Source organism: Hydra vulgaris, chromosome 12, assembly GCF_038396675.1.
Source record: "Hydra vulgaris chromosome 12, alternate assembly HydraT2T_AEP".
In the NCBI taxonomy this organism is placed as follows: domain Eukaryota; kingdom Metazoa; phylum Cnidaria; class Hydrozoa; order Anthoathecata; family Hydridae; genus Hydra; species Hydra vulgaris.
The window spans coordinates 18,523,957-18,540,451 of NC_088931.1; the positions used below are offsets into that span (position 1 = coordinate 18,523,957).

At 29.3% G+C, this 16,495-nt stretch overlaps 1 protein-coding gene across 1 annotated transcript; it reads left to right on the top strand.

Moving 5' to 3' along the window:
* The first annotated feature begins 8,349 nt into the window (after positions 1–8,349).
* LOC100209610 (LON peptidase N-terminal domain and RING finger protein 3) lies at positions 8,350–13,312 on the top strand. Its single transcript, XM_065812431.1, has 3 exons — positions 8,350–9,987; positions 12,197–12,381; positions 12,666–13,312. The coding sequence occupies exons 1-3, from the start codon at positions 8,597–8,599 to the stop codon at positions 13,133–13,135; spliced, it is 2,046 nt and encodes a 681-aa protein (XP_065668503.1). The 5' UTR covers positions 8,350–8,596; the 3' UTR covers positions 13,136–13,312.
* Positions 13,313–16,495: the final 3,183 nt, after the last annotated feature.

Below are 16,495 nucleotides of genomic sequence, written 5' to 3' on the forward strand. Positions count from 1 at the left end.
TTATAATAAGTTGTTTTTTAATAAATAAAAATGGCGCAATTTTCAAATAGTAAAATTCAATTAGTTTGAAATTTTTACAAAATGACTCTTTTTTTATAAACTTATAGCATTTTAATGACCTGTTTTATAATCTTTTTAAATTATTTAACCAAGGTTTGCACAAGTTTTTTATACGTGCAATATGCATGGATTTCACAAGTCACAAGTTATTCCTTACTTTACCTTATTGCAATGAGTTTGGCCTTCAATGTGATCAAGGCAAATCGAAGGTTGTGTGATAAAAAGGTTTAAATGGGTCTAAAAAACTTTGCAGTAACACCAAAAAGGCTTTAGTCACAATAATCGACTGCTGTGATGCTTTTGGGACATTCTTGCCTGTTCATGTTTATTCCATAGCAAAAGGTAATAATATTTATGATGAATTTGGGTATTTATATGAAAAAGCATTTAAATCAGATGTGCAAAGAATCTGGCTGGATAGAAGGACCTGTCTTTGCTGGATGGTTTGAAAAGACATTTGTTTCATATTGCAGCAAGCTTGAAGGTTCCAAAGTCTTTTTACTAGACGGCCATTCCTCACATGTAATGCTGGAAGTAATTCACTGAGCTAAAAAGGAGGGTATTATTATTTTAAGCTACCGTACATACATCTCACTTACTACAGCCATTAGATGTTGGCGTATTCATGACACTGAAAAGTAAATGACGCTGAATCATTAACAAACATTTCATTCAAAAGGGTTTCAAAGATTTGACAAAACCTAGCTACTGTGGGTTGTTCAAACAGCTTTTTGATAAAGGCTTCTTCAGCGACAGGTGCGTTCCAGCTTCAAAGCAACAGATAATTTTTCGTTGTGTTGGGAAAAAATCACTAATGAAAAATTAGCTATCGGATCAATTTATCCTCCAGGTCTTCAAGCCTTACCAACTCTATACCTATACCAGTCACCGCAGTTTTAGAAATCCTTAAAGTATACAGAAGCATAGAACTTCAAGCACACAAACTTCTTCGAGTACACTAAAATGAAGACTTTTTTTAACATGCTACACAACTGCGTGTGAGCATTTAAATACATCCATTTTAAATTCTATACATGCTGGAATCCCCAAAGTATCCGTATCAAAGTCTAAATGTAATAAGAAGAACAAAATACAAACGCAAAAGGTTTTGGACGAAAAAATAAAACAAGAAGCTAATTCAATTAAGGCTCAAAAAAGATTGGCAAGAAAGCTGATTTGTTTAACAAACCTATTAATGTTGTTATCGACTTCAACTTAATTGACTAAAAGTTGGCCAAAAGTCGAATTAGTCGACTTTATGACTATGATTTAGTCGACTATGAATTTCCTACTATTCGACTTAAAGTCGATATAGTCGAGTTATAATTTTAAAATCTTATTATCTTTTTATTCAATTATATTTTTTCAATTTTTAACGTTTGTTTGTTCATTTAATAACAATATTATAACTATTGCATACTGTTTTTTGTTTACTCTCTATAAGTTTTATAAAAATAATAGCATGGAAGCAATATTTATAACTAAGTAAACTTTTGGTTATGTATTTTTTTGATTATGCGTTCGAAACGAGAGGTTGATTTTGTTATAAATAATGCGTACGTGCCCAGAAGGAGGAGGGGGGTTGTTAAAAGCATACAGGTGTGTACAAAAGGAGAGGCGGGGCCAAAATTAGTACATACTTTATGTATGCACTGATTTTGGCCTCCATGTACTTTATGGATGCCCCATATGCTTGTAATTTTTATAAATACTTACATACAGAGCCGTTCCAAGCTGGCTTAGAGACTTTCAGGGTAAATTAAATCCTGGAGCTCCAAAATCTATATGTCATCTATACAACAACATTGTAAATATGATTTATAGACTTTTTGATATTTAGAAAGTATTTAAAGTGGTTCCTAAATTATTAGGGTCTGGGAATAAATTCTCCCGTTTTCGGAACGGCAGTGCAGCACTCGTTTTCAGTGACGGATCCAGGATTTTTTGGTGTTTGAGCTAACTTCTAGACATAAAGCAAACTCCAAACATTTGAATGTTTATACTGATGTCAAATAATGATGCTTTGCAAAAAAATGTGATGGTTGGAGACTGGGAACAAAAAAGACCTTACCTTCATTACCCCTTCCCCCAATGTGAGGGGCAACAAGTTGATAAAATCTTTTTTGTACTATTCTTAACTAAACCTGTATTCATCAATAAATTTTAAGTTTCATTGTATTATCTCTCAGCGTTCAAAAATTATGACTACATAAAGTTTAACCCCCGTCATTTTGAAGGGATTACAAATTTTATATTGTTATAATTTTTGAACACTGAGAGATAATACTATGAAACTTAAAATTTATCGATGAATATAAGTGTAGTTGAAAATGGTTTGAAAAATATTTTATCAACTTGTTGCCCCTCACGTTTGGGGCGGGGTTGGTGGTGGAAGGGCTTTGTCGTTTCTCTAGCCAATCATCGCAATTTTATGCAAAGCCTTATTATTTGAAATAAGTATAAACATTAGGGTTATGACTTTTTGACTTTTTTAAAAAAAATTATTTCCTGTGTCATAAATTGATGAACTTTTGTTCCTCTAGGTTGTAAAAAAAATTCACCCGCAATTAAAATTACAAATCGTCATTTATTTAATCTTGTTACTGCTACTACTAATACGTGTGGCTTTGCTGAAAATTATTTAGAACTTGTATAGATTAGAAATGTTTAAAACTTTAGAACATTTTGGAAAATTCCAGAATATTTTAGACGACACTAGAATATTCTGGAACAATTTAGAGTATTCTGGAATAATTAAGAATATTCTAGAACAATTTAGACTGTGTATTTATAGCTTCTTATCTTATTTTATAGTTATTACAGAAGCAACACATGGCGACGTACAAGCCTAGCGATAGTAGCATTCAGAAGAACAAGGATGTCTGGACCAATAATCTGATAAAATTTGAAGATTCTCATAAAAGAAGAAGAATGTTCCCTTTGGAAGAATATTCACTGGAAGAAAAGACCAGAATGCCTCTCCAAAAGCAAATTACCAAACGCTATCATTTCCTTAGACCAAAAATCAAAGGAAGAACTGAGTGAATAGCGTAAATTTTCAAAGAAGTCACCAAATTGTGGAGGAATTGTTCCAAAAATTTCAGACACTGAATTTTTCTCATGTATCTGATCAAATTATAGGAGCAAAGCTTGATAAAATACTGGAATGCTATGATGAATGTGTCAAGCTGGGAGGCTACGAACCCCTTGATAAAATACGAACCCCTTGATATTACTAAAGTGGGTAGATCATAGTTATCTTCCAAGGACAAGCAATTGTACCATCTCCAAGTGGAAAGCAAAGGAACAGTGGGATACTCTACAGTCCAATCGGCCAGTAAAGGAACGATCCATCCCTCTAAAAGACAAAAAGTTTCTGATAGGTCATCCTCTTATTATCCTGGTTTTAGTGATTCTGACTCTGAGCCTGACAACAGTGAATATGAAAACGATGAAGAAGAAGTAGATGAGACTACTCCTACACCAAGTAGAAAACATCATAAAAGCAAAATTGCAGTCAACTTAGTGAACTATGCAAGAGTATCAACAAACAAAGCTGCTAACATATGGAAGCAATTGGCTCGTGAAGGCATAGACATCCCAACTCCATGTCAATCAGCTATTTATAAATCAACAATTAAGGAGGCAATTAAGCTGAAAAAAGAAATGATTGGAAAGTTGCATATGGAAAGTTGGTCCTTACACTTTGATGGCAAGCACATCAACGGAATCGATTATCAAGTGGTCGTCCTTAAAAATGAAAGAAGAGAAATCAAATTGGATGTCCTGGGCTTGGTAGATGGCAGGGGAAAAACTATTGTTCAAAGAATTTCTAAAGTCTTCGATGAATTTCACCTATGGAATTCAATACAGATGATTGTTACAGCAGATACCACCAGTGTTAACACTGGAAAAAAGAAAGGTGTTGTTGTAATATTGCAACAAATGTTCACAGAAAAACGCATCAACAAACCTCAGTTTATGAGTTGTCAACACTATATATTTAATAGAATCCTCCGTTTGGTGATGGATGAAGCACTTGGAAGTAAAATACAATTGCCAAACATCGAATATCCATTTGTATCTCAACTGTTGAAGGAGTACTAAAAAATGAAAACACTGTTTGAAAACGGAATAGAAGTAAATCTCGAAACATCAGACTGGAGAGATGATATAAAATTTTTATTTCATCTCAGTATTTTTTTGATGAAAAGGGACATTTTCCATTGATCAGGTTTTAGAAATTGCCCAACATCTGCAACGCGAGGTGGAATTCCAGAGCTATATTAGCGATCCTGGCCTTCATTTTAATTCCTTCAACAAGGACAGTTCTGCAGAGAGTATGTCAATTTATATTGTATGGCTTGGCAGACCATTTGTTTACAGACCAACTACTGTACAACAAAAACGACTTTAATAACTTGGCTGAAGTACTGAATCCATGCAAAGAGATTTTAAGCTATTTGTAAAATTACTAGAAGCAAGACCCATCTATACTACAGATCCCTAGAAGTAATCAATGCGCAAAGCGCACAATCAAAGTAATGAAGGAAATGTATTCGTCATGCAAAAATAAAGACAAATTGCTCCTTCCATTCCTTCTATGCAACAAGCAAGAGCAAGAGCAAGGTCAACGGTCTGAGTTGAAAATTTGTTGTATTACATGACTATGACATTCTAAATACATTTGAATACACAGTAGTACTTATGTTAAAATCGATTTTTCAATGGCGGTGTGAAATTTTTTCAAAAGATATGTAAATAAAGCTCATCAAACTACAGTACAGGAGCATAGCGTTGAAAAAAAGTCTTAACCCTAATAAACATAGAAATGTTTGGAGTTTGCTCCATCTTAAACACCAAAAAAACCTGGGTCCGTCACTGCTCATTTTGTTTTTAAGTAATGTTCATTATTTTTTAAATAACGTGATGTTAAAAAGTAGAAAGCGAATATAAATTACATTGTTACTTTTGTTGTAATATATTTCGATTTTTTTTCCATATTTCGACTAAATCGACTTTTAGTCGACTTTATTAGTCGATTTTAGTTGACTTTAGAAAATACATTAGTTGATTTAGTAGACTGTTGTCAAAATATTTAAGTCATAACAACACTGAAACCTACGATTAAAAACAGAAGCAACAAATAGTGGAGGTAATCGAAAGTCCGACAATGCAGTCTGACGGTTCTTTGAATTCTAAAAATTGTCAAGCTTGTGACATTTTTTTTTGAAATAAAATTATAGCTTAACAACAATTATAGATACCTTGCAATCCTAATACAATTGTTTGAGTGAACTTTGCTGTTTTACATAGGCTGGCGGTATGTGCAAGAGTTGTTAAATTAAACCTACAAAGCTTGTTTAACCCTTTCGCGACTGACTTAAAAACAGCTATCCCAGTGGGCACAAGATGTAAAAAAGACGTCTTTTGAACGTTTTTTGAACGTTTTGGACGTCTTTTGAACGTTCAAAAGACGTCTTATTTAGGTCCTGTGCCCACTGGGATATGACTGCGCGTAAAATAACGATCTTGGATCATGATCAATTAAAAGAGTATAAAATAAAAATTACTAGTCAGAATTTTACAAATAAGATCTTGTTTTTTTTGGCAAAAAATTGGCTTTCAGAAAATTAAAAATCTAAAAAAAGTTTTTATTATCTTAGTAACGTGATCAAAATATATCATGTTCAAATTAACAAAAATATATAGTTTCTCTATGTAACCTTTAACAAATAAAGAAGAAATACATAAACATATCGTTTTTGATATTAAATAAATGAGACATTTATTGTGGTGATCAAACAAAAAAAATCTTCACCACTATCATCGAAAAAAATATCAAAGGATCTCATTTATGACAGAATACTTTTTATCTGTTTTTGTCATTTTTTAAAATTGATTTTTGAGCGATCTATAAATGCAATTAACAAACGGTTTGAAGCATTAACTTAAGAAATTATTCACATTTCAAAAATAAGTTTAAAGTTTTCCCCAATTGCTATAGATAATTTGAAATATACAAAACTGTTTATGTACCGCCATGCGGGTCACTCGTCATTTAGAAACAAATTTTATGAACCGCCACACGGTTCACTCGTCACGAAAGGGTTAAAGAAAAGCAGTATTTTTTTTTGTTAATTTAAACAACCTTTTTAACTTAATTGAAAATAAAAAAAAATTTCAATTAACCCATGGCGTAACAAAAGTAATAAAGGCCAAAGTAATAAAATAAAACTATTTATACCAAAAAAATTTTTTTACGTGCTCTTCGTTGTTTCATTTGGCCTTGGGGAATGGTATCGAAAGTCGGTCAAAGTAGATGTTCTTATTTGAAAATAAATATAGAATACTAGTTTTTATTTTACATTTTTTTATTTTCACAGTATCAATAATTAATATAAATAACTGTATGTTTCAAAAAAAAGTTTTACAAATGCGTGATAAATAAATGTTCAAAGCTTAAGTGACCAAACTTTGGCGATTTTACTATATATAATAAAATATAACTTTATTTTAATGTTACACAACCTAAAATTTTTTTTAAAACAAGCAAAAACCTTTTTTATCTTTAACTATTTCTTTAAATTAAGTAACTAAATAATTAATTTTGTTAAGATTAAATGCAAACTTTGGTAATGTTAAAAGAAGGAACGTGCAAAGTGTGTGTGTGCGTGCGTGCGTGCATAAAGATGTGTAATGTCCATATTATAATTTATCGACGATTTTTTTTTTAGTATATTAAAACTCTTTTCAAGATTAAACTTCAAGATTTATAAATTCTTAATTTTGTGCCTTACTTATTTTTAGGCAATTTTTTCAAGTCCAAAGCAATAACTTTTTTTAATTTTTTAGATTTAATCTTTTTCAAGTAAAAGTCACAAATATAATCTTATATTTTGTACAGCGTATTATCGTTATTTTTGTTGTTAATTATTATTTGATGTAATATCCGCAATGACGTTTTAACTTGCGAACAAACAAAAATGTTCAATAACTACAAGTTTGTACTTCAAATGTAATAAATATTTGTATGAAGTTGTATTTCATTTTACAAATTACGTAACATTGAGTTTAAATTACGTAATACTAGCATACTTTTTTTCTGCATTAAATATCATTAAAGTTATCAGGTTTATTAATGGGAAACTGTAAAATACTTGCACTCCCTATTTCGTATGAATGCCATCCCAAAATTTCTACTTTAACTTTCATTTTTTGTTATCAAGTTTTGGGGTATTTTTTTCATAAATTTTTAATATTAACTATTAACGATATCTTTTTAATTGTATTCAAAGAAATATTTAGTAATTTTCAACATGTATTCAATGTTAGGAGCATTTCATTCAAGCTATTTGGATGTCAAATAGAAGGATATATAGTGAGTAATAGATGCACGTCAGAATTAGATAATAAGTCTGGCGTGCATCTATTACTCACAACATATCCTTTTATTTGACATTATTTAAATTATTACATCATTTAAATGAATGATGAAAAATAAACGAGTTTAATATTCGTTTTATCGTTTCTTACTGATGTAATAAAACCTTGCGTTATAAAGCGTAAGCATAACCTAAAGTTACGCTATGCTTTTGCCTACTGTTAAAAATTACACCGTTTTAATGGATTAAAAAATAATTGAATCGCGTAACCATTTCTTTTTAATGAAAAACCACTTCTTTTTAATGAATTTGGAAAAAAGCGGCGGGAATTTCCTAATTAAATGGTGTCCCTGTGAGGTGTCATGTGATAAAACCTTTGATCTATATAAATATACAAACTATATATTATAGAAAATTATTTTATTTAAATATATATTACACAACCTAGTCTTTCTTTTAAATAAACAAAATAGTTTTTTAATTTAAAATTCTCTAATTTCCCGACCAAATTTTTCACTGACTATATAATTTTAATACCAGAAATTTTCCCCCAATGTTCATGTTTAGTGCGTGCCTGAATATTTTTTATTTGGTCACGTTTGGTGCGAGCTTGAACATATTTTCGCATATCTGGCTTGTATGGACTGAAAATAGTTGCTATATAAAAAAAAAACATTCCACTTTTTTTTTTCTTTTTTTACTCACAATCAAGGTTAATAACTTGATTTAAATTTTGTAATTTAAAAAATTTTTTCAAAAGTGATAATAAGATGAAAAAAAATTGTAACTATTTATGTAATATATAAAAAAAGTAGTCTAAAAACTATATTTTGTATTAACAGTATTGTATTAACACTATTACTATTGTTAATTATTATTGATTTAACTTATAAAACAAACGCTCAGTACAATTTGGCTCGTACTCCAAATAAAGTAAATTTTCTAACGAAGTAATTTTTATTTTATTTTTAAATTACGCAACACAAATTTCTATTTAAACGAAGCGTGTAAGTTGAATAACCTACGCCAACTCGTTTACTTAGATTAGATAACTCAAAAATTAAAATGAAATGTGAAGCTTGAAGTAGAATCGACTATTAGACCATAAATAGGTGTATAAGGAAGTGCTAATTGTAATGTTTTACTAAGTCATGAATAATATGGTTAAATATATGCCAAAAGAGTTAGGATATGAGATGTGTCAAAAAAGTTGTGAAAAAAAACACAGTTCCAGTTTTAGTGCTTTAAATTCTAAGAGTAAGTGTTTAAAAGTAAAGAACGTTATCAAAGCTAGAAATTCACTACGCAAAGAGATCAAAAATGTTCTTACAAAAAACAATAGAATATCAAACTTTCAAGTGAAACAAGTTGTTTTTGATTTTACAAGGGATGTTTCAAAAGGTTACTCTTTACAAGTTCACGACTTACAAGCTGACAGTCTAAAAAGCGATAATCTACTTAAAAATGAAGAAGAAGATGAATTAGATTTAGATATAAAGACATTATTTACATGTAAATGTGGTTGGTTTTTGTATAACCCATCAACTTTACCTTGTGGACACACAACTTGCAAGAGTTGTGCTGATAAATTTATGACATGTGTTGTATGTGGTTTTAATCTAACAATATCTTCAAATATTAGTTGTTTTTTGGAACATATCTTATCTGTTTGGTTTAAAAAAAGCTATAACTGTAGTAAACTTAAAAAACAAGCAATTGAACTCTATAAAAATAAGGAATATTTATTGGCTCTTGAAAAAATTTCTTTGACAAAATTAGATAAAGATCATCAAGCACTATATATTAAATCAAAAATAAGCACCAAGTTAGGACATCACGAAAAAGCTTTATTAGATGCAGATATGACATGTAAACTTAACAGTACTTTAGGAAAATACTACTATCGTAAAGGTATTTGTTTTTCAAATCTTAAAGAAATGGATAATGCCATTGATGCATTTCAAACATGCTTAGAAGTTGATCCTTTGAATGATAAACTATCCAATAAAGTATCCGTAGCAATCGAAAATCTTTTATGTGCCTCCTCTGATTCAGATAACCTGAACATTTTACAATGTTATGGAAATTCTAAATTCTCTAACTGTCAATCACTATTTAGTTTAAACAAAGATAACAATCAACAAAAAGATAATGAAAAGACGTTCAATAAAACCAATTCTGAATCTGTTTTTTCTTTCAGCAAAAATGAAGTAAAAAAAAACCTACAAAAAAATAAGATGAAATTTTTTAATGGAGTTCCATGTCATCTCATTAAAGAAGAAGACTTTGAGTGTAAAATTTGTTATGATATATTTCTAAAACCTGTCACTACACCTTGTGGACATGTATTTTGTAAAAATTGCTTGACACAAACAATGGACCATAATCCGTGTTGTCCTATATGCAGACTTTCTTTGGTAGAATATCAGTCTTCCTCTATGACGGAAACTTTCATAATTGAACAAATTCTTGAACAATTTTTTAAAGAATCATATGAAGAAAAACTGAACCAGCGGAAGGAGCGCATGGAGCGATTATCAAGGTTTTTAAATAGTTCTTGAAATATAATTATAGCATTGATTATTTTATCTAAAATGATTAATTATTAATTTTATTAATTAAATGGTCATAGTTATGAAATTATAATCTTAATTGTGGAATCTCATTTATCAGGGGTGCGGAGCCAGCTTTAAAAAGCTAACATCGGCTGATCTAGCATCAAAATTGTGTTTTTGAGGCAAAGCTCTGATTTTAAATATTATATATAAAAAATGTATTTGCAAAGGTAATTTATAATTTTAACAAAAAAGCTTTAAGACAGCAAAAAAACATTTAAAAATTAACAATTCTACCGGTTCTTTTATTATCCTATAAATTTAATTTAATTTAGATTAATGCACAAGTGATAAGAATGCATACAACATTTTTGAAGTTAAAAAAATATTTTTAAAATACTATATAACCTGTTCACAGGCAAATTGAAATACAAAGTTTAAGTGTTTATTTTTTGGTCATTTTTTAGAAAAAATAACTAAAATACTCTTAAAAAACAGTAACACCTATGACGTTGGCTTCTCATCCCTGTTAGTAAGACAGCTTTATACACAAAACATTTGACAAAAAGTTTTTATTAGAGTTAAGTAAGTGTGCCATAATTAGTTTTCTAGTTTACTGTTAAAAAATTTCATTTTTTTTCTATACTTATTTTAGTATAATATTCATTGTTCATATTTATTAGATTTGGCTTTCAAATCCAAATTATAGAAAAGAAAGTCTTCTTATTGGTAAATTTAAAATATAATATAAAGTTAAGATAAATCAAATGTATTTTGAATATATTTCATTGTGTGTATATATATGTTTCAGAAAAAAAAGAATTACATTGTAATTATCTAAGAAGGCGAGGTAAGATGTAGCAATACACTAATTATCTATAATTCTTAATCAAATAATAAAATAATCAGTTAGCTACCTAACAGGGTAAGTGTGCCAACAGTTTTAAACAACTTAAAAAATATTTGCTATTTTTATCATTTGTGTTTGTTTAACACATATAATAAAAATAAATTAAATGCATCTATTTTAGAAATCATTAAATTTGTTGGACTTAAATGTAGTACATTTTGTTTTTAAATACCACCTCAAAACAATTTGTTATTAACTTTTTTGATTTAGTATTATGTCTTTTCTGATCTTTTTGATTGGTTTTTTATAATCTTTTATGAATTGATTCTAATTTTTAACTATACAGTTTGTGAAAAAATGATGGTAAAATATTTTAACTTAATTGCCTCCTCAATATACTATGTATAATGTGTTATTTAGAATGTGCTGTGTATAATGTGTTATTTAGATTGTGCTATGTACATTGTGTTAATTATAATGTGCTATGTATAATGTGTTAGAATTTGCTATGTATAATGTGTTATGTATGATGTGCTATAGAGTATGTTATAAATATGTAAAGTAATAACTACTTTACATATTAAATAACATAATTATTATGCTATTTAATAATGATTCATAAAAATCTGTTATTAATGAACTATAAACTATACAAGTTATCTTAATGAATATAATTATATACTATTACATTTTATTGGTATTAAAATGAAATAAAATGTCTTCTTTTTTTTATTTAAAAAATATATATTAAAAACAAGTTATCATCTATATTTAAAAACTAAGCTATTGGTTGATTTATTTACAATTGATTTGAAACTTATTGATTTACAAAAAATCAAAATAGTGCACTTGTTGCATTAGTATGGCACACTTACCTCATCAATTTAAATAATCTGATTGTATTATTTAAAACTCTAAAATTATATATTTTTTCCAAGATTATGTCAAGACCCTTGTCAAAAATACTTTTCAGTTTGAATTAGTTTAGGTGCTATGGCCAGACCCAAATTAGCACTAAAAGATGTTTTTGTTTTGTTTGTTTGTTTTCAATTTTTTTCTACTCTATTTTCTCAAACCTATTACAAGCATAAAACACTAAAACAAACATGAAACCTTGAAAAATGCACAATAAAACACACCAAAAAAGACATTTAAGAGATTATATGAGCTGAGCTTACTAATGGGTCTGAAAAGTTATCCTTACTGAACTTTACAATTTCTAAATTATAAATATAGTTTTTAAAGAGTAGTTTTTCTAAACTAATGTATTTTCAAGGTTAGTGATGGCGAGCATGATTTAAAAAAAATTATAAACAAACCAGAATATCATCTGAATTTTTTTTTAGGGTTGGCATAGATGAAGATGTTGAAGTACCACTTTTTATATGCGCCATAGCGTTTCCTTATGTTCCGTATCGCTTGCACATCTTTGAACCCAAATATCGGTTAATGATTAGAGAGTGTCTAGAATCAAAATCAAAAAAGTTTGGAATGTGCATACCCAACAACAATGGAGAAATATCAGATGTGGGTAGGAAAACTGTATTTTTGTTTATGTTAATCTGCTTATTTTTTGAAACTAATTTAAGTTTTTTTTTATTGATCTAACAAGTTTATTGTTTGTGTTTGCAAGGTTATTTATGAATGTAGTACTTTAATTTTTTGGTATAGCAAGTTAATTATTTAATATAGTAAGTTATTTGTATTAAGTAGCATGTTGTTTAATAAAGCAAGTTATTTGTTTGGTATAGCAAGTTAAATTAAATGATATAGATTTATTGTGGTTTTATTTTACTTTGTTTGTTTTATTTTTAGGTACTATTTGTGAAATCATGAACTATAAAGTTTTTCCAGATGGACGTTTTATGATTGAAGCTGTTGCCACTCAAAGATTTCTTATTCTAAACAAACAATTTATTAATTCCATGTATTATGGTAGAGTGACATACTTTAAAGACGATGTTGCAGATGTTGATTCTGCTATGTTGGCTGTTATTTCTAGAAGTGTTTATGAAAAACTTCTCAATTATTTTTCTTCACTTAAACAAGAAGAACAACAAGTTATTTTAAATACAATTGGACCTCACCCTGAGTACAGTAGTGATTTTGAACTTTCCCAGCATGGTATTCCATGGGTGTGGTGGGGTCTTGCAATGGTACCAGTTAACCAAACGGCTAAACTTTTGCTACTGCAATCTACATCAGTAATTGAACGAATATTGAGTTTACAAAGATTTTTAAAATTTCTTAGTAAAGTTTCTCTACAGAATCCACAGAATCAGTAGCTAATTTATTACAATAATTTATTATAAATTCATTTATTTAAGTTTTTTCTTTTTTTAATACAATATTACCTAGAAATTAAATAGTACCCTATTTAAATATTTTATGTAAAATCCTTCTATAGATCATGTATATTTTTATGTATATTTATATGTAAATGAATGATTATTGCTTTGAAATTGTTTCTTTTTCCTTTTTTACTTTCAAATTGAACCATAACATCATACCATTATTAATGATTATAATTCATTAAAAATAACTATAACATAGTATTAAGAAGAAAACAAAGTTGCTTCTTTTGTTCTTAATAATAGCTTTCGTTTTTAATGATTTTAAACAATTTTTTTAAATTCATTCAAGTTTTGATTAATTTTTTTTTTTTTAATTATTTGGTGAGGGGGAATATATGTTTAGGAAATTTAATGAATTTAAGTTAATCTTAAATATATGTATGATTCGTGAGTTATACTTAGAGTGGGGGATTAATGACTTCACCTTTTGTTTCGCTTAAATCAAAAAAAATGTCTCGTTAAAAAGATGAGTTGAATGCTTGCATAATTCGTTACGTAAAAATAAAGTTAAAATTTTTGTGCCAGCAACGCCACCGCATTTATTAAATGTTGTCAATTTAGATTCACGCTGTTAAAGTTTCAAGTGATAGTTGAAAAAGTTCACTGTTTGACTAGATCTTTGCTTCAGTATAGTTGATTTCATCAAGACTTGCTAATCCGATTGCTTTTGACTTCACAATTAAGACTTTTTCAATTTTTTAAAAAGCTCCAGTTGTCCATGAGTGAAGGTAAATATCTTTAAGATCAAATGGGATTCTCGTTTGCAAACTTTTACAACCGCTTAATTCACGCATGAACCCCATTTTCAAATGCAGCTCGCTAGTTTCAGCTTTAATTCCTATAAAGCTTGTCATTGTTTTATGGATCGTAGATGTGTAACTAATACTTACTTAGCAGGTGTGTAATTAAGGGGGAACACTCCTCAAAAAAAACGTTTTTTTTTATTTATTTTTTTTTTAGCTATTCTAAAAGTAAATTTATTATAAAATTAAATGGTGAAAAAATTATTCAGAATTAACTTTTATTTGTAAAATAAATGACATTTTTGTATGACTACCTGTTTGCAATTCTCACCTAGCAACGCCCCTAGTTACAAGAAAATTATCAATAAAATGCATATAGTCCCCTCTTTATGCCGTTTTTTTTTGCAGTTTCATCATAAATACTTTCTACTATCTCTAAAGCCATGATTCAAAACCACGTATTTAGAAAAGTGTTTTATGTGTTGTTCATTGTAAGTCGTCTTTTAAGCTGCTAATTTACACACGAGTGAAGAAAAATGGACAGCTTTAAGTCGAAATATAGTTGTGGTAGAGTTAAATTTTCAACGAAACGTCTTAAGAAACGTAAATGTACATTTTATGGTTTAAGAAAACAAGAAAAATGTGTAAATATTGATGTAAATAGTGTTAATAGTAATGGTGTAAATATGACAGACTCTGTTGATAATGTTGATAGTGAAAGTGTATTTGCAAGTGTATCAAAAAGAAAAGTAAAACCAATAATAGTACCGAGTAAACACTCAAAATGTGTCAGTGGCTACAGATTTGTTGATATGGAAATTCTTGCCTCCGTATTTGATAAACTTGGATGTCCAGAATGTTTGCAACCTCTGTTGTCTTTAATCGAGAATAAAAAGTCTTGCAAAGGATTTGCATCAAAATTATCTATAGGTTGTATTTGTGGATTTAAATTAGACTTTTACACATCAAGAAATGTAGAAGGATATGATGTTAATAAAAGAGTGGTATATGCAATGAGAACACTGGGTCAGGGCCAAACTGGTCTACATCGGTTTGCCACTCTTATGAATATGTCAAGAGGAATAGTAATAAAAGCTACAATGTTATTGTACATAAATTAGTAACCGCAGCGCAAACAGTATCTAATGAAACTGCATGAAGCTGTACAAGAACTCAGGGAAGGCAAATCTCCTGATGAGGTAGTTGATATTGGAGTTTCTGTCGATGGAACATGGCAAAAAAGGGGATATAGTTCCCTCAATGGGGTTACGGCAGCATTGTCCATAAAAAATGGGAAGGTTTTAGATGTCGAAGCCTTATCTAGGAAATGTAAAATATGCGATGAAAATCGAAATATCCTCAATTCAAAGCAGCAAAACCAAGCAGAATTAAAAACGCATGTTTGTAACAAAACTATGATGGACCTGCTAGTGGAATGGAAACTGTTGGTGCTGTAAATATATTTAATCGCTCTCTTGAGAAATTTAAATTATGGTACACAGAATATTTGGGTGATGGGGATAGCAAGAGCTACACTACTGTTAAAAGTACATACAAGAATGTTGAAGTAATTAAATTAGATTGCGTTGGACATTTTCAAAAGCGTATTGGATCTCGCTGTCGGCAATTAAAAAAACAAGTCAAGGGCTTAAATGGTAAAGGCCGTTTAACAAATGCTACAATTAATAGATTACAAAATTATTTTGGTATTTCTATTAGACAAAATTGTGGCAACCTTGAAGGTATGAGATCCTCAGCCTTAGCAAGTTTATTTCATGTTGCATCTTCATCGAAAAATAATTATCATTATCCGCATTGTCCAGTCGGTAAAGATAGTTGGTGTAAATACAATCGAGATAAAGCTAATGGTACAAATGAGTATAAACCAGGAATAGGTCTTCCTATTGATATTATTCTTAAATTGAAGCCCATTTATGTTGAATTAACATCAGATTCTTATTTAAACCGTTTACTTCATGGGAAAACGCATAATCAGAACGAAAGCTTTAATGCAATGATATGGTCCAGAATACCTAAGTCAAAGTATGTTTCGCTTATACAGCTAAAGTTTGGACTCTATGATGCTATTGGAGCCTTTAATATAGGATTAAAGTCTAGTATTTTAATATTTGAAAAACTACTTATGATACCAGGACAGCATACCATTTCTAGTTGCAATTACTTGAACCGGAGAAGAATCAGGATGTCGGAGTATAAAAACAAAGATACCATCAAGAAGCGTAGGAAAATTTTGAGAGGACGCAAACATAAAAAATCTGATAAATTTGATCAGAAAGAAGGAAATATGTATGAGGCTGGTTTTCATGATTAAAAACTATAGTTAACATACTTTTATATATGGTATTTTTTGAGTTACTATTGTTTTTATTACATTTTTTTTTCCAATTTTATCTTTATTTGCACTTTTCTCAGAACGCTGGTTTTTAATCTCCCGGCAAAGATATCTTGAAAACCGCTTGACCGATTTGTATGAAATTTTCAGGAAGGCTTCCTTTAATAAAGATGTATACAATGAACAGACAACTTT